Genomic DNA, 18,175 nt, shown 5'->3' on the forward strand with positions numbered 1-18,175 from the left:
AGACTGCAGCAGAACGAAGGTATGATGAGGCTCATCCTGCAACTCGCAACTTGATTGAACAGACCATTGGGATGCTGAAAATGAGGTTCCGATGCCTGGACCAGTCTGGTGGAGCCCTGCAATATAGTCCACAGAAGGTGTCACGCATCGTCATCACGTGCTGTGCCCTTTACAACCTGGCACTGCAATGGGGAGAGGAGTTGGCTGAGGAGGAGATGAAGGAGCTGCACGTCTCCTCCGATGTGCAGGACATCAATGGGATGAGGGTGAGGAGGTCCTCGAAGGCGAAAATGATGACGATGAGGCCATCGCACTGGCCAGATCAGGCAGGTGCACTTGGGAGGCCCTCATAGCTGCTAGATTCATGGAGGATGACAACGACATGCAGTGATGAGACACTATAGACCCTCACATTGCATCTGTGAACATTTGAATCCAGTCTGGCTTATGGCAGAGCACATACCCTCTGTAATAAGGCTCCTGTCACAGAGACACAGCAGAGACCCTAATCGTCGCTCGATTCCAGGAGGATGACTATGACATGCAGTGAGGGCACTCTATAGATCTTCACACAGCCACTGTGAATGTCTGACTCTTATGCGGCCGAGGGCAGCTTGCTCACACAGGGTCATATCATGGAAACACAGCGGTGAAACTTTAAACGCACCTGATCCTTTGTCAGCCTTCAGCACCTGACCCCTTCAGGAGCACAGCATCACAGATGCTGATGAGATGGGGGGCCAGCCCCACCTCAAAGGTGCGGAGAGCACACAGAGAGAATGACGGGACTCTATGACACCTGCCTACAACATTCTGGCAGCAATGACAAGACCATTGAGGTGCAGGCATCACTAATATGTCCAGTGAGTGTGAAGCCAGACCATCACTTTGGTCTGCAGGCTGCACAAAGCACAGAAAAGAGACCTTGGACTAAGACACCTGCCTTTATCTTGTCCAGGGATCCAGGCTTCTTACCTGAGTGACACGAACACTGCTCATCAGAACAAGGAGCCATAGGCAGGGAGACATTCTTGGGAGTTTATTTACAATAGTGAACAGTATGTACAAGTGATTAATACCTATGCCCAGGCTGTGCAACAACAGCTTCTTAACCTTCTTAACCCTGCCGCTACATCTTGGTGCTCCCCCGACATCCACAAAGGGAGGGGGGGAGGCAGCCTGCTGACTGCTCTGCCCTGTCTGTGATGACAATGATGGGGGTACTCTGGAGGGCTGAGACCAGAAGGGTCCTGGCTTGCCTTTGGGGTCATGCCGTGTGGCAGTGGCACCCTCCTCGGCCTATAGGGTTGGAGCTGCTGGTGTCATGGGAAGAGGAGATTTGGATGGGTTCGATACTCCTGGAGTCAACTGGTTGGATAGCCCCAGGGTATGCACCTGCTGATACTCCTCCCTATGGGTTCCTGAGGGCCCCTGGCTGACTCCTTGAGGAGGAGGGGAAGCTGAAGTGAGATCAAGCTGCCCCGCGTACACACTGCTCGAGGCCAATTATGACATCAGTGATGGAGTTCAGCCCACACAGCAATGCAGGACCAATGTCCTGAACCAAACTCTCCATGGTGACTGCCATCCTACCAGTGTTGACCTTGATGTGTTGGCATGCCAGTGCTATCACCTCAGACTGAAGGTGGACAGTCTCCTCCATCATGCCTTGCAATCTGAGGAGGGCAGCGGACATCCCTTCCTGATTTTCCCGAGCTTGCCTTTGCAGCTCCAGCAATTGTGACATGACCGAGCCTAGAGGCTTGTTATTCAACTCAGACTCAGCAAATTTCTGACCTCCAGCAGTCCTCCGAGTGCCGGGGATCTGGGAAGTTCCTGCCACATCCTGCTGTGGATCAGAGAGTACAATGTGCTCACCAGATTGTGATCCTGAGGCTACTCTAAAGCTTGGTCCCACCGAGGTGTGTGCCTTTACGCTGGTGGAGGGTGTGGGTGAGTGCTGTGACGGGTCTTCAATGAAGGTGCCTTCAGATTCTTTTTCCGAAGTGTCTTCGGGGCTTGATTGGAGGCTCTGGATCATGGACTCCCTCGGCTGTTTCCCAGGTGTGCCTGCAAAAGCAAGGAGAGATAATTAGGGCGTGGCAGCGGCCTGTGAAACAGGAAACATCACTCACAGCATGGTTGTCTGATGGATGTTACACTTCTGGATCCTCACTTGGTACAGCAGTGCCAACCTCACCATCAGCACAGGAATGGTTCAGATCTTTGCCAGCCAATTGGATGACCCTATTTTCAAAGTTCATGAGGACCTTGATGTCAGGCTTTCCTTCACCAGTCTGTGACCTCTCCCTCTTATTGTGTGCCAGCTTATCTTGCTTGAATACAGACAGATAGAGCGTAAGCAGTATGCCTGCAAGCCAGATGATAAGTATGACTGGCATGTGTGGGTGGTGAGTGGTCCCATGAATGGAATGAGGACAATGATGGTGTGTGTGAGAGAATGAAAGGTGATGTCACTTGAACTGGCTGTGAGTGAGGGCCCAATGGATGTGTGATGGGTTTGTGAGTGTGTGAGTTGAGAGCGATGAGAAGAGTGACTTACCCTGGTGGAATGGAGATCATTCATCCTCTTTTCGCAGCAGGTGGCTGTCGTCTTTTGTAGGGCATTGGTGCTGACCACTGCTGCCAGCACCTCCCATGCTAGATTGGTAATGTTGCTGCCCTTCCTGCAGCCAGAACGAGGTAGAGGACATCGCAATGGGCCTCCATGGTGTCCAAAAGACTCTCGAGGGATATGTCACTAAACTGGGGGGTTTAGTCTTCTTGCTTTTTCGGGCCATGTCTTCTATGCAGGAGTCCTGGGCTGGAAGCACTGAGAGGTGTGTGCATGGCTGCACTTTAAATATGGTGCCTGTCAAGAGGAAGTGATGAGGTGACAGTGTGGCAGGTGAATCAGAGGCCACCCATCATCGAAAGGGCGTGTTTTCAGGAATGCATGATTAATGAGGCGGGATTGGAATGATACAACACGAAAAGCCGCCATTGCAGCCAGTGGGTAAAATGTCCTTTTTCCCGCCCGCTACTGCACTTAGTGCAAATCTGGGACAATTCTGCCCAACACCATTAAAATGGAACAAAAACAAAAATACCTGGAAAAACTCAGCAGGTCTGACAGCAGCGCGGCGAGGGATACAGCTGATGTTTCGAGTCCGTATGACTCTTCGTCAGAACTAAAAAATATAGAAATGAGATGAAGTATAAGCTGGTAGAGGGAGGTGGGACAGGAGGAGCTCAATAGAGGGCCAGTGATAGGTGGAGGCTAGTGACAGGGAGGTCTGGGTCATGCTTGCGGACAGACCAAAGGTGTTCCACAAAGTGGTCACCCAGTCTGCGTTTGGCCTTTCCAATGTAAAGGAGACCGCATTGGGAGCAGCAAATGCAGTAGACTAAATTGAGGGAAGTGCACCTATTTTTAAATTTATTGCGATCTATTGTTTCATCTCCACCTTTTAGTGCATTTTGATCCCTTCCTCCCATCCCACCCCAACTAGGGCCATCTGCCACTAGCTTGCCCTGCTTGCCACCCTTAATGTCCCATTAGCATATCCTTTAGATAATATCACTACCGTCAACACCCCTTTATCCTTTTGTCTATGACATCTTTGGCAGTCTCTTCCTGGCCTCCACCTATCACTGGACCCCTATCAAGCTCCTCCTGTCCCACCCCCCTCTACCAGCTTATATTTCATCTCATTTCAAAATTATTTAGTTCTGATGAAGGGTCATATGGACTCAAAACATCAACTGTATCCCTCTCTGCAGGTGCTGTCAGACCTGCTGAGTTTTTCCAGGTATTTTTGTTTTTGTTCTAGATTTCCAGCATCCGCAGTATTTTGCTTTTACCATTAAGATGGAGCTGATTCATATCTACTTAATAGTGCAGATCTATACCTTAGTAGAAAGCATTTTTCAACAGGTTAGAACGCTATGCATTTCAGAGTTCTATGAAACTAATCGCACATGGGTGGAAATGCCCGTAGTTCATGACATAGATTGTCTATGCTGATCTGTGCACTTTGGTGTTCTGAGATTTCAAAGTAATCCAGGCAGGGTCTAAACAAAATACCAAACTGACTGGATCAGGCAGATTGGAGCTTACCTGAACCTATTTGCTGTCTAAGGGTCAATACACCTCGCTATCACTGATAGATTAGTTGAATGAAGACATCTGTGATCTAGAATAACTTGTGATGTTATTCCTTTAAAAGAATTATTCAGATAAAACATTGTTTTTTTTAGGACGTTAATTTTGTTCGTGTTCGTACTAAAATTCAAACTGCTCACTTCAAAATGAGGAGATACAATTTACTTTTGGATGAAGATATGGCTCAATCCCTTATCAAGCTTCCAGATGAATACAATTATGGAATGTATGCTAAATTCATTGCAGATTATGGTACACATTACTATGCTTCAGGAACGATGGGAGGTGTTTATGAATTCATAATTGTCTTTAATAAGAACGCATTGGCAGAGTCAGGTTTGTGACAATTAATACTACTGTTGCTTGAACAAAGTTACAATGAGTAATATTATAAAATTAATTCAAGATGAAGTTATGCATTGCTAGCACAAACTCTGTCTGCCATGTTACACAGCAGCCAGAACAACATAAGTGTGTGACTGTTATCGGTCAGTTACTGTACCTGCTGCAATGGATGTGGAAAGTATGCGCATGTAATCAAATGCACTTCATTGACCTGTACGATAAAAAGGAAAATCAGGCAGGGAGTCAACAGGCAGATTACCCACTGCCACTCATTTCACACTTGGTAGAAGAGTTAAAATTGACTGCTATGTGTGCAATGCCACGAGCAATCAGTCACTATTTCAAATTTAACTATCTTCCATTTCTGTTTTTTCTTTCCCATTCTTGACCTTCCTGTTGCCATTTATTTGCTCTATTCCTGTCGTAATCTTGCTAATTTCTTATTCTTTGTTTTCTGTCTCCCTTTGTCATCTCCCTCGGTGTCCATTTAGTTTGCAATCTTTAGAAGTTCACAGTGGGGACCTTCCTGAGGCATTCCTTTAATATCTATGGATATGGAACATTCCTGTGGCAATTGGAAGCATTGACAAGGCTGATTTCATACAGTTTTGCTAAGTAATTTATCTGTCATTCTGGTGTATATTTCCTCTTGAATTCTATATAGGATAAAATATTTCCCTTTCTGTGTGCCACCTGTGATGAATATCTAGTTCATGGTTCATGTTAATATTTTAGAGGCAATATTTAGTTTTGGGAAGATTGTTGTTATGAAGATAAGATAACTAAAATGCTGGACTTTAGAAATTTCTAGAAATTTAGTGACTGGAACTGGACTTTAGAGATTGCCACTGCTTGCAAAGAAATACAATCCAGTGAAATGTTTTGTTTTGGGAGTTAGAGCTAAATTAGTTTAAAAGCATTCAGTGAACTCTGAAAGGCTACATTGTCATAGAGATGGGTGGAGCTTAAGAAGGTGCTCTGGTTTCAATCTATCTGTGTGTTTGGCAGGAAAAGGGGTTTATTGCAGTTTGGACCTTATCTGGTTTGCAGCTCACAGAGAAACCCTGGAAGCTGTTAGCAGGCACCAGGGATTGCAGGCTTAGGGAAGTCCTCAGGGGCTGAGATGTTGGCAGAAAGTCACTGTTCTGTGCCAGGCAGTTAATGCTCAGAAGAGGCCCTTAGAGCCATTTATGGGCAACTGGAAGACTGGAGTTCAGAGAAACACAGCGACAGTGCCAGCTTAGTGTAGCTAGTGGTCTGTGAAAGAGCTGCAACTGTACTGGTAATTAGAAGTGGGACTATAGCTCGGTGAATCCCATGGAACACAGTCGCAGGAGAAGAGATTGAGCCATTGGCAGGTGAGCATTCATTGAGGCAGTTTGAGTCAGAGTGGCTTATGAGGGAACTCAGAGGCTAGATCATTAAAAGGGAGACAAAGTTTTAACAAGATTTTGTGGCTCATAATGATCCCTGATGTCTGGGTGGGTTGCTGAGAAATCCATGGGATCTGTCTTGGTCGCATATGCCATTTAATGTGCAGTGAAGTGTGTTCAACCACAGTTTGCCTGTTAATTCATATTTACCTCATGTTAATTCTGAATGTTAGAGTATAAGATAGATATTGTAGGTTGTTTTTTTATCTGAATTTGTAGTTTATTTTTGTTTGTTTAAAACTGTGGAATCTTGTGGATTTATTCTTCTAGTGGGTAACTGGGATTTCAAACATTGTCTACATTAAAGACAAATTTACTTGTCCATAACCAAATCATAAAACACCACATTACCTGATTGTCGATACAGCTGAAGGTTATAATAGCAAATACAGAACCATTGAAGCACATTCTGAATTAAACCATATCTAAGTGCCATATTTACAACACAAAAATAAAAGTACCTGGAAAAACTCAGCAGATCTGGCAGCATCTGCGGAGAGGAACACGGTTAACGTTTCGAGTCCGTATGACTCTTTAACAGAACTAAGTAAAAATAGAAGAGAGGTGAAATATAAGCTGGTTTAAGGGGGGTGGGACAAATAGAGCTGGATAGAGGGCCAGTGATAGGTGGAGATAGCCAATAAATATTATAGACAAAAGGACAAAGAGGCATTGAATGTGGTGATATTATCTAAGGAATGTGCTAATTAAGGATAGAAAGCAGGACAAGCAAGATACAGATAGCCCTGGTGGGGTTGGGGTAGGGTGAAGGAATCGAAAAAGGCTAAAAGGTAGAGATAAAACATGTTTACATGCTCTTTCATTATCTTAAAGGTGTGACTGCATCCGAAGCTGGATATTGTGTTGCAGGATCACTAGGAGTAGTGATGTCAAAAGGAATGTTTGAAGTAGGTTCAGCCATAGAGGCCAAAGTTTGTGGAAATGTAACTGATTATAAAAAAAGTAAGTACCTCCACAAACACAGATTATAAGTCATAATATTAAATTTTGTAGTCATCTTTTTATAAATAAATGTAGGCTAATGTTATTTATGACTCCTACAGAATTATTTTTCATTCTTTCATGGGAGGTGGGTGTCGCTGGCAAGGCCAGCATTTGGTCCCCCTCCCTAATTGCTCTTGAACTGACTTGCCACACCATTTCAGAGGGCAGTTAAGAGTCAACCACATTGTTGTACGCCTGGAGTCACATGTGGGCCAGACCAGGTAAGAAAGGCAGAACTTCCTTAAAGGGCAAGAGTACCATGGTCACCATTACAAGACGAGCTTTTCAATTCCAGATTATTAATTGAATTTAAATCTCAACAGCTGCCATGATTAAATTTGAACCCTTGCCTCCTAGGCCTCTGGATTACCAGTCTTGTGATGTTACCACTATACCACCGTCTCTCCTTGTAAAAATGAAGTTCGCAGAAAAACTTTTAAAAACTAAACAATAAAATTGAAACGTTCAATAATTTGGAGTTAAAGGAGAAGCACGTTATACAAAATTGCTTCAAAAGTTCGAATATTTTAAAAGGAAACATTTACTCATGTCCCTCAGTCACCCTTGGTAATCTAGTTTTAGGCTTAAAACTGTCGACAGATTTTGCAGGGGCAATGATGACAAAGTTGTCAACATTCGTCATCTTTATTTAACTGAAGCTGACACCAACTTTGGGAGTCGACAAATGTGCAGTTAACAGGGAAATCCAAAAGCTGCTGTCAGCGATTTTGTGCTCCTCCAAAGAGTGCATTGTTCAGGTTCCGCAGAGTATTGTTCCTAAACAATGAATGAATTAGTAAACACTTCCATTCTTATACTGTTATTCTCATTGTAAAAGCCCTTGAAAATATACAAAAGCAAAATACTACAATGCTGGAAATCTGAAATGCAAACAAAAAATGCTGGAAATACTCAGCAGGTCATGCAGCATCCATGGAAAGAAACAAATGTTTTAGGTCAATGACCTTACACTGGGACATTACATCTAGTTGAATTTGTAGCTTGGTAATGGCATATTAACTTCATAATTGTTGCTGAACAGCCTTATTGACCTTAAAAAGCTAATTTAATATTTGTGGAATATCAAATTTCTCCTTTATGATAAAGACTCCACATGTTTTGATTTTTTAAAAAAATTGTTTATGTTGATATCTAGACCCAATCATCATCATTTATTTTGCTACCTGAAAATTTAAATTATTGTGAAAGGTAAATTGTTTTTAACTTCCTGGTTTGCTGTCAATGAGCATACTTCAGTGTGTTTGACTACTTACCCTGCTGCTGACATCCTTTTTCCGAGCACAAGTTTTAGTCTATTGTCAGGATAAAAGATCGTTAGATCTTTGTGAGCTGTTCTCTTTGAGGTTGGGGAAAACACTGTTGCTTCACCACTGACTGTAAAACATAGCCCATTAATTTTCAACATTGCAGAGCATTCATTAAGGTCCACTCCAGTAATCAAGGAGTGGTGTCAACATCCCACTGACCCCAGTTATGATGACACTTAAAGAGAATCTCATGAGGCCATCAAAATGGAGGTACTACACAAATTTATGTTTTGAGGCCCCTTTAACTAAAATGAGTAGGAAACAGTGACCCAGACACATCACCAAATCTACAAGTGAAACATTCAGAGTTATGTAATAGTTCAGTTGAGTACATTTGCCCTTAGAATGCACTATAGGTTACAAGGTTGCCATCAGTGTGAAATGGTTTCGGTTTTGCATTAATGCTAATCTCGTAGAATCAGCAAATTCTAAAGCAAAATGATGAGTGTCTACCTTCTTCAGGAGTTTAACACCTCCATGCTGCAGCATCAAGGCAATACAAAACTAAATGATGTTATATGAACAACACTTTTTTGCCTTAAAAAAATTCTTATTCTTTTTTGTCCCATTGCACCAGATGCACAATTTTTGACCAGCATTTTGTTATGCTGCAAATATCATGGCTATGATAGGATCTGCAACTCTCTCTCTCTCTCTAGCAGTCCCTCGAATTGAGGAGGATGCTTGCCATGGAGTACAGCTTGTGGCAAGAGGTTATGTGTAGAGTCTTTTAACGTGGGGAGACTGTTGCTTTGCAGCTGCCACATGGTTGTGGCTGACCAGGAAACTCTCCCATTCTTAGTGCTTGTTATAGGTGCATCAAAAGGTTTTACAGATTGATAATCAACCTGTTTGGTCACACTATGAATGCATCTTCCATGACCGTCAAGTCCTAGGGTGGAACTCAAGCACAGAGCTTTTGGCTCAGAAGTAGAGAAGCTACCCACTGTGCCACAAGACCTCCTAGGATCTGCAACTGGTAACATTTGTAAAGACACTATGGCCAGGATTTTACAGTCAGTGTGCGGCGGCGGGCCCAACACGTTGGCACGTAAAATGAAGTGGGAGGACATCGGACGTGCGTCCTGACATCATTGTGCTGTCTCGCGATATTTCATTCAGCAGGTGCACACCAGAGTCGGCTGCACACCCGTCCATAATTGATAGGCCTATTAAGGCCATTAACCGGGTGATTAACCTGAATTTCACGCTGCCCGACCAACCTTACAGTTGGCGGGAAGGTGAAAAGGCCACGCGGCCTTTACGTTTTTTAGGAAACCTCATCCATATGCACGTTGAGGTTTCCTAAAGCTTTTATGAATTAAATAAAAACTTTTTCTGAAAAATAAAAACATCCCATCTCACAGTCACATAAGGGGACATGTTTAATAAAATTTTTATTGCATTTATTTTTTTTTTAAAAAGTGCTTCAATCTCCCTGAGGCACGGAGCTGCCTCAGGGAGATTGAAGTGCTCTTTCGTGCGCATGCGTGTGAAAGAGCACTGGACATGACTGCCCCTCCTCCCCCTGCCTGCACAGGTAGCGCTCAGCACTACCACTCGCGTATTAAGCTGGGCGGCCCTTAATTGGCCTGCCTGCATAAAATGGCGGTGTGAAGCCAATCGCGGGTGGCGGTCAGCTCTGCGACCGCCCCAGCCCGCTCCCACCGAGCCCGTCAAATGCTGGAAAAATTCAGGCCCTTGGCTTTAAGAGCTTGTTAAACTGAAATTATTGGATCTATCCTTGTTAAATAGATAAAAATACTTCTTGGCACCTAGTTTTAATCTTTGGTTGTTGTGGTAATCTGAGATATAATACACCTTTAAGAGACTGTGAGCAGATTGACCAAGTGACTGCAAGACCCAATAGCTGTGTAGTGTGGGCTACATGTAAATGTTAGTCTACACTAGGGTCTGGATGGGGAAGAACACATCATGTTAACGCTCTGTTGTTTGTATAAATAAATAGTATGTGCTACATTTCATATTGGTCTTTCTCGACTGCCATGCACTGTAATCAGCTTGCCCGCCGACAGATAAGTGTCCAACCAGTTCGCAAGCAAAGTGACCCATAGTTAAAACATAAGTTATCATTAAGCTTCGGTCCCATCTTAAGTTGGTCATCCACTTATGAGAAATAAGAAATGTAAGGCTAGAATTTTCCTGTTGGCGTGCCAGGGCGACTCCGCATGTCCGCGTGTAAATGATGTGCGGTGATGTTGGGTGAGCGCCCCGACCTCACCATGCACCATCGCGGCATTTCGTTGGGCGGGCGCGCGATGATGTCCAATGCGCGTGCAGCATTAATTAATAGGACACTTAAAACCATTGAGGCGCCAATTGACACCGATTTTTCGGCTTCCTTGCAATCTTTGGGTCAGCGCATGGGTGAAATGGGCAGGTGGGTAGGACACATTTGTATAAACCTCATCCACGGCGGAATAAGGGGGCTCACTAGCGCCATGAGTGTGCTCTGTCAAATATTGATTTTTCAAAGTTACTGATAATTGCCTGTGTGATCTGCAGTATTTCAAAACACATATCAGCTGCTTGGTCTGGACTCACAACCTTCAGGTCAGCACTCTGCAATGAGGAATCTTTTTGGGCCTGCAGGTTTCAGAAAGCCTTCCCTTGGCCTGGGAATAGGAGTTGTGGTCTTCACTGGAGGCACCTCCTCTGAGGAGGAATGGAGGGCTAGAAGGGGGAGGAGGTCAGGAGTCCACATTCAGCCTCCAGGGGAGCCACCTTTGGGAGGACAGGTGCAGGCACAAGGGGCACAGGGCCAAGAGGTATTCCAAGGCGGAAGGGGCCTCAGAAGATGCCACTATCCTGCTACCAGGGTATACAGGCAGCGAAGCAGCTACCTCAATATGTCTAAGGTACAGTGCCGAAGGAGGCTCCGACTGTCAAGGGAGACAGTCAACTATACCTGTCAGATGATTGGGCCTGAGATCTCTGCGAACTGTGTGGGCGGACACCCCATGCCAGTCGGTCTAAAGGTCACAGCTGCCCTCAACTTCTATGCCTCTGGCTCCTTCCAGGGGTCAGTGGGTGATCTTTGCAGTGTCTCCCAATCAGCTGTCCATACTTGTGTCAAGCAGGTTACAGACGCTCTGTTCAGACGTGCACTGACCTTCATCCACTACCGTTGGGGCGAGGCCAGCCAGACACAGCAAGCCAGAGGTTTTTCCGCGATTGCTGTCTTCCTCTGCGTCCAGGATGCAATAGATTGTACACATGTGGCCATCAAGGCGCCAGCAGGTGAGGCCGGTGCCTTCATTAACAGGAAGGGCTTCCCCTCCATGAACGAACAGATAGTGTGTGATCACAGGATGCTGATTCTACAAGTCTGTGCAAGGTACCCAGGCAGCTCCCACGATGCCTACATCCTCAGACACTCCCAGGTGCTGAGGCTCTTCAGTGCTCCAGCCCAGCTTGATGGATGGCTGCTGGGTGGAGAGGGCAATCCCCTCAGAAGGTGGCTCATGAAGCCTCTCTGTCATCCAAGAACAGAAGCTGAGCAGTGGTACAATAGGAGCCACGGCATCACAAGGTGGAGAGAGCCATCGGTCTTCTCAAGATGCGCTTCTGATGATTGGGCCACTCAGGGACCAGTCACTCCAGTACCCCCCAGATCATGTGTCACTGATAGTGGTTGCATGCTGCACTCTCCACAATCTTGCGCTGGAAAGGGGGGTCACAGTGGATGACGAAGACGTCGACGTAGTTGGTGCGGCTGCACATGATGAGTCCGGCAGTGAGTCCGAGGATGAACACGCACAGGGAAATGCTGAGGGGGTAAACACTGACCTGGGTATACTCCAGGGAGGCAGGTTCACCTGGGAGGCTTTAATCCCACGAACCTTCAGCCAGCCCACCACATATGGACCTCCAGGATCAGCCTGGGCTGCAGGCTCCATACACGATATCTAAGTGCAAAATCTGCCAGATAAGGAACATTAACTAAAGGCCTTGTTAATAAAGCTGAATGTCCCACAAAACACTCATTCCATTTTTGCAAAACATCCATGTGCAGAAGAAAAGAGGCACTCTCAGCTATGGTGACATGTTTGAATTTAATATCAGAAGCAAAGAAACTTTAGGACACAAAATGACAATGATGTTCCAAATCAAAGCAAATCATAAAGACCTCATCTTGGGCTAACACAAAAGCATCAATGATAAACCTGCGGTGTCCCTAAGGTGCCTTATGTTTACGTTTCTGGGTGCTACGTCTTGGTGCTGTCCCCTCGCTGGGAGTGGTATCTGAGGGAGCCTACTCACTCTGCTGTCCTGTTGGCCTTGGTGACCTTGGCTGTTGTCTTCGGGCCGGTGGAGCCTGTGCTGGCGCCACCTGGGAGGGAGCTGCCAGTTCCACAGCTGGCATCTCCCCAGTTGTTGCAGCCTCACCGGATGTAGTGGTCACTGGCAGAGGGGCGGAGGAGCTGCTGCCCTCATCCAGAGCGCCCTGAGAGGAGCCCGCAGAGACAACAGGCAGCTGCTGCGCCAACTTGAGGTCACTTCGGACCTCCCTGCTCACCATGGATGGATGGGCACCAAGCTAGGATACTTGGTGCCCAAACCATCTCCCACACTGGCACTAACCAGCTGAGTTCAATGCCAATGTGAGGGGTTGCTGGTCAGAGTGCATCCCCGGGAAGCTCTGATTGGTCTCCTGGAGGAGCCTCTCCACGAGAGTTGCTATTCTCTCCTTGGAGGACAAATGGCTTTCGGACATGAGACTCATTGCTTCGGCGATCGTCCGCTTAGACTCCTTCACCACAGACACTAAGCCAAACATAGCCTCATGTATCTCCCCCAGATGCTCCAGTATCCCCGGCTGCATTTCCTGAACTTGCTGCGTCATGGATGACTCCAGAGGCACATCATCAGACACCGACTGAGCATGTGCCTAGGCCCCTGCAGTCTTCCGACTGTTGGCACTATGGGCACTCTGCCAGCTCCTCCAGCGACTGTGAAGTGCACTCACCACTGTGCCCCGGGACACCAGCCGATGTTCTAATTCCCACTGAGGTGCTAGAACCTGCGCTGGTGCATGCCTGGCAGAGATGGTGTGACGCTGGTAAGACTTCAGGGCCCTCAGGTGTGAGAGGGGCCGCTGCTGCTCCTCTTCTCGGCCATACTCCACTGATACTGAAAGGAAGAAGAAGGACATTGGATCAGTTAACATGGAGACAATGTCAATGTGCATCCTTGCCTCCGGGATCATTACACGCTCATCCTTCCATAAACAATGGTCAAGCCATGTTGCCAACTTCAATCACTGAACATTCAGCACTGCCATGGCTGTTGGGAGAACAATGGTGACTTCACTGCTGGGCATACATACCTGCCCGTGGCACCCCAGCCTCACCGACACTGGTGGACCAGGGTGCATAGCACCTCTCCAAATCTAGGGCCTCTTGCTCAAAATGGCTGAGAATGGCTAACTGCGCCTGGCCACCACCAGTCCTCACCTGCTCTGCTGTATTATGAACATTCTTCTCCTGAAAAGGAGAGAAAAGCATTGATTAATGTTACTTGTACATGGACTCTCTTCGCAGATGGCCCACCCCAACCAGAGTGGGACATTGCAGGGCTCCAGTGTCTCCTCACCCCGCTGCTCTGTTTCCGCCCCCCTGCCCCTTGGCCAAATGCTGCCTACATTACATTAGGCACCACATGGTCTAACCTTCCATAGCAAGGAGGCGCAAACACGTGGAGCGCAGAGCACAGCAGATCGATCGGTGCCGCGCCACCTTGAAGCTCCCCTCCCAGCATGTCATCACCCTGACTTTGACATGTCCTGGATTTCCAGCACTGCGCCTAGGTGCAACTCCTTCAGGGTGCCCCCAAAACAGTCATGTGTGTCTCAGTGTGTCACATGCTGTGAGGGCAGAACCCATTGCTTCACCACCCTCTCAGGCTGACCTCGACATAGGCAATATCTTCTGGCCCACCCAGCGAAGGACACAATCCGTCAATGATTCCATGCAGTCACTGCACTCAGATTTGGTGGGGGGAGGCACCGGGGGGAAAGCCTACCTGCTGGGTTAAGTGACCAATGCCAACATGGTACTCACCCTTCCTGGGCGCAACTGGTCATTGAAGAACTTGCGACACTGGATCCAGATGCGCCGCACCATGTCGGGGGAGCTCACCACCTCTGCCACCTCCTCCCAGGCACGTTTGGTCCTCCTCCAGTCCTGGGGTATCAGGAGCTCCGGCTGTGCTGCCACCTCCTCGAAAAGGGCAGCAAGGCATTCATCGGAAGAACGAGGGGCACAGTGCCCGCCTGCCCTACTCTCCGGCCTGGCCTGCTCACCAGCAGTGCTCTGGGGAGCCCTTCCACTGGCCATGTTTTGTCACCTTGGAAAGGCTGCAGCAGCTTTTTAAAACAGGCCGCCGGGTCGTTATTGGACCCGGAGGTCATTGCAGTCCCGCCACTGCCCACCCACTCCCATTGTCCTCGGGAGCCGTGATTCACACTGGGCGGGCCTTAATTGGCCCACCCATGTAAAATGGTGGCGAGGGCCCACACCCGCTCCCGCTCCGCTCCCCCCTCCCCCCACCCTAACCCCGCCAGCCAGAAAATTTTGCCCTATGAATAAAACCTCAGAGCAGATTTCAGAACTGTTAATTTTTATGATGTCTTCAGCTTTCAACTTTTGAACAGACTGCAGCAACATTTTCTCTGGTCATATATGTGTTTTTGAAACCCCTGGGGATGATTTTTTTCCCCCTAGCTGAAGGCTACTTATAGAGACTCCCAAGTAGAGGTAAGGTGGGCACCATGAAGATGGTGATTTCAGGACATATTACTGCTACGTAAATTCAAGCTAAAAAGTAGCATAGTCAGGATTCTCAATCTCAGAATTCAATAATTTTGGGCAACCTAACTGAATCTTAATGAACATGGGCCCACAGCAAAGAACTTAGAACAAAATGGTGCTAAAATTATAATCTCACGAGGGCAGAAGGATAATTATTGTGGGAAGCTACTATATCATAAGCATGTGATAATGCACAATCTGTTGACTTGTGCTAAAGGCACACTGATGGTGCAGAATTGTTCTCTCCAATTTGTTATGCTCATGGAGTGCTAAATGCTGATACTAAAGTGGGTGGGGGTGCGGGGGAGTGGCGGTGGGGTGTTGGCGTTTTAACCCTCCAACGCACGGGAAGCCTGGTAGCTAAAGGAAGGTGAGGATTTCTTGATTAAGAATGTAAGTGCCTTTTCACTTTCGGTCTCCACTGGCCTCCCCTATAGGGCCTCTGACCTTACCCTCTGATCTCCACTCCCCATCTTTGATCCCATACCCTGCCACCCACCAACCTCTAATCCCTCAGGCCTGCAATCTCCATCATCACCTCCCCTAACCCCCCACCCCCCACCCCAAATCCCCCATCTCTCTTCCCCTCTCCCCCTTCTCCACTACCCAGCTGTGGCCTGGTTTCAAGGTGTAGCCGCCTGACAGCCAGACAGCTTCTCGATCTGTCTGACAGTGGCCGGGAAACAGAGAAAAAAGACATTAATCATGCCAAGCCGTTAAATTTTGCAGGGCCTCCAGGAACCCTCTACTTCTGGCTTTCCCAACCTCAATCCAGCACCCTAGAGCCCCCTGCATCTGAGTAAAAATCCAGCCCTATGTGTTAAAAACTGGAGGTGTTCTATTCCCTTACAATGCTATAAATTTTTTGAAAATTAATTAAAATACAAATATAGACAGTAGAAATAAAGACTTAGTATAGAGCAGAGCACTAATTGATCATGGTGAAATGCCTTCCACTGAGTTTAAAAAGATATTCAAAAATAATGTTTGCCTTTGTATATTAATTTCATTCTAGTTATGTTAAGCTGTTCGTCTGAAGGAAATTATGTTCTTGTGTGAAAAAGTAATTGTTTTCCTTAATTATTATTTTAGCTTCAAAAGGTTCAAGTAGCCTTGTAGAAGATGTTCTTCCATGTGTAGTAGGGGGAGACCTTAAATCAAGTGCTGGACTGTTAGGTCGAGGAATACCAGATGTCAAAATGTATCGACGTTGGGGTAAATCTTTGAAATACATGCCAGCTATCATTGATTTTGAGGTAAAAATATGGTCTCAGAGCAATCTACTTACGTTTTAGGTTTATTTCAACACAATTAAATAGTTATTTAAGTAAAATTAACATCCCATATCTTAATCTCATGCAATTAATACATTGACTATCAAAATAAACCATATGAGAAGCTTAAAATCTCAAAAAGAATAGTTAACTTTGCTTATGTTAAGGCACTGAAGATCTGTGAACCAAAGGCATTTTCTGAGGAATATTTTTAATGCAAGTTAATCAAGGTCTTTGATAGATAATTGGTAAAGAAAAAGTTGAAAAAAAGAAATGAAAAAAAGAGAATTTTTCCATCAAAGAGCTACGCAGAATTGAAAGCAAAATCAGAACATGGACAGATCTGGGTGAGAGTAGACGGAATATGGGCAAGATTTGTATTTCACTTGCACCTTTCCTTGGAGATGTGTTTCTAGGAGTGCATTTTTATTGTTTTTATAAGAAAGTGAGTGCTTTTACATGTCAAGCAGCAGCAAAGCCTTGGATATATAGTAAAGCCCAAACTATAGCAATGTCACAAACAGCTGTCATAATGATCTTGAAACAAATATTTAGAAAGGCACTAAGTACAAAGGAAACAAGTTAGCCATCACTAAACATATGAAGTAAGGATCAGGAGCAGAGGAAGGGAAATGATTACTTGTGCATGGTTTCTGGAGGAGATTTGAGTTTCTGATTTACAAATTGAAGATAGATCTTGTTTATTATATGAAGCATCAGCAAATTTAAAATTGGGCTATACCATCCAACATGGCCTCCTCAGAAGGTCTTCAGAATTTAAGTAATGTTCAAGTTATTTAGCAGTTAAGAGAAAGAAAAGTGGAATCTATTCTGGGTGGACAAGCTTGGTGACATAAATGTACCAAATAAATAAACAAGTAAACAAGAGAGCCACTGACATTTCAGTATTATACAACTCCAGAGTAGAAGTTGATAACTATCAATGTTCTGCAGAGCTTGGGTTCAGAATTGTGCAGATATGATTCTTGGAATATCTAGCATCACTGTGAGATGGCTAGAAGGGAAATCACTTTTCCAACATAGTACCATGTAAAATTAGAATCATTATTACATGTAAATGTATGAAAAGTGTGAGCACCTACTTGGCCAGTTCTTTTTAAGGTTCTAATTCTCTATCTTGAGAAGAATATTTGTTGAAATAATTAAAAACTCTTTCAAGGAAGACCAAAGATAACATTGGGACATAGGATGCTTCTAAATCATTGAGGCTGTGAAGGCAACTTTATGATCAGAAAGTGAATGCATATGAAGAAAATCCAAACCTAAGCACTGGAGAGACGACCTTCAGCCAACTGATGAAAACTTGGCAGGGCCCTGTTGGCATTTTAAGATCTCCAAAGTTAGTTAATAACAAAAAAACATATTCCTTGATAAGGTTTTCAGCAACATATGGATAATGGATGGGTGATCACCATGTCCAGAAAGAAAAGGAGGCAATCATTTTCCAAAGGGCATTAGGAAAAAGTTACAACTGCAGGAAAAGGGGAGACTTCTCTTGTCTCTTTAAATTTCTCAGCTTTATCTTCTTCTTTTCACTTCCCATACTTATTGCATATGAGGCAGACATAGCAGGTGCTTAAATCCTTCCAATATGCATATGGCAGATGGTAAGAACAGGCAAGTCTCAGCACCATAGGGTGGTTGAATACAGAAAGTGAAAGATGATATAGATTTTTTGAGGTGGTGATGGTATCTTTTACAAAAACATCATAGCTAGCAAACAAGAAAACAAAGCAAAGAATCTGTTGGATAAGTGTCAGATTTTCTGTGG

At 45.4% G+C, this 18,175-nt stretch overlaps 1 protein-coding gene across 1 annotated transcript in view; it reads left to right on the forward strand.

The window, feature by feature from the left end:
- Positions 1 to 18,175, forward strand: part of LOC121289362 (complement component C8 alpha chain-like) — a 71,862-nt gene that overhangs the window by 50,648 nt on the left and 3,039 nt on the right. Inside the window, exons 7-9 of the mRNA XM_041208733.1 lie at positions 4,261 to 4,501; positions 6,778 to 6,906; positions 16,202 to 16,365. Of these exons, the coding sequence (XP_041064667.1) occupies positions 4,261 to 4,501; positions 6,778 to 6,906; positions 16,202 to 16,365 (534 nt within the window). The remainder of the gene's footprint in view (positions 1 to 4,260; positions 4,502 to 6,777; positions 6,907 to 16,201; positions 16,366 to 18,175) is intronic.

This window comes from Carcharodon carcharias, chromosome 16, assembly GCF_017639515.1.
Source record: "Carcharodon carcharias isolate sCarCar2 chromosome 16, sCarCar2.pri, whole genome shotgun sequence".
NCBI classification, from domain to species: Eukaryota; Metazoa; Chordata; class Chondrichthyes; order Lamniformes; family Lamnidae; genus Carcharodon; species Carcharodon carcharias.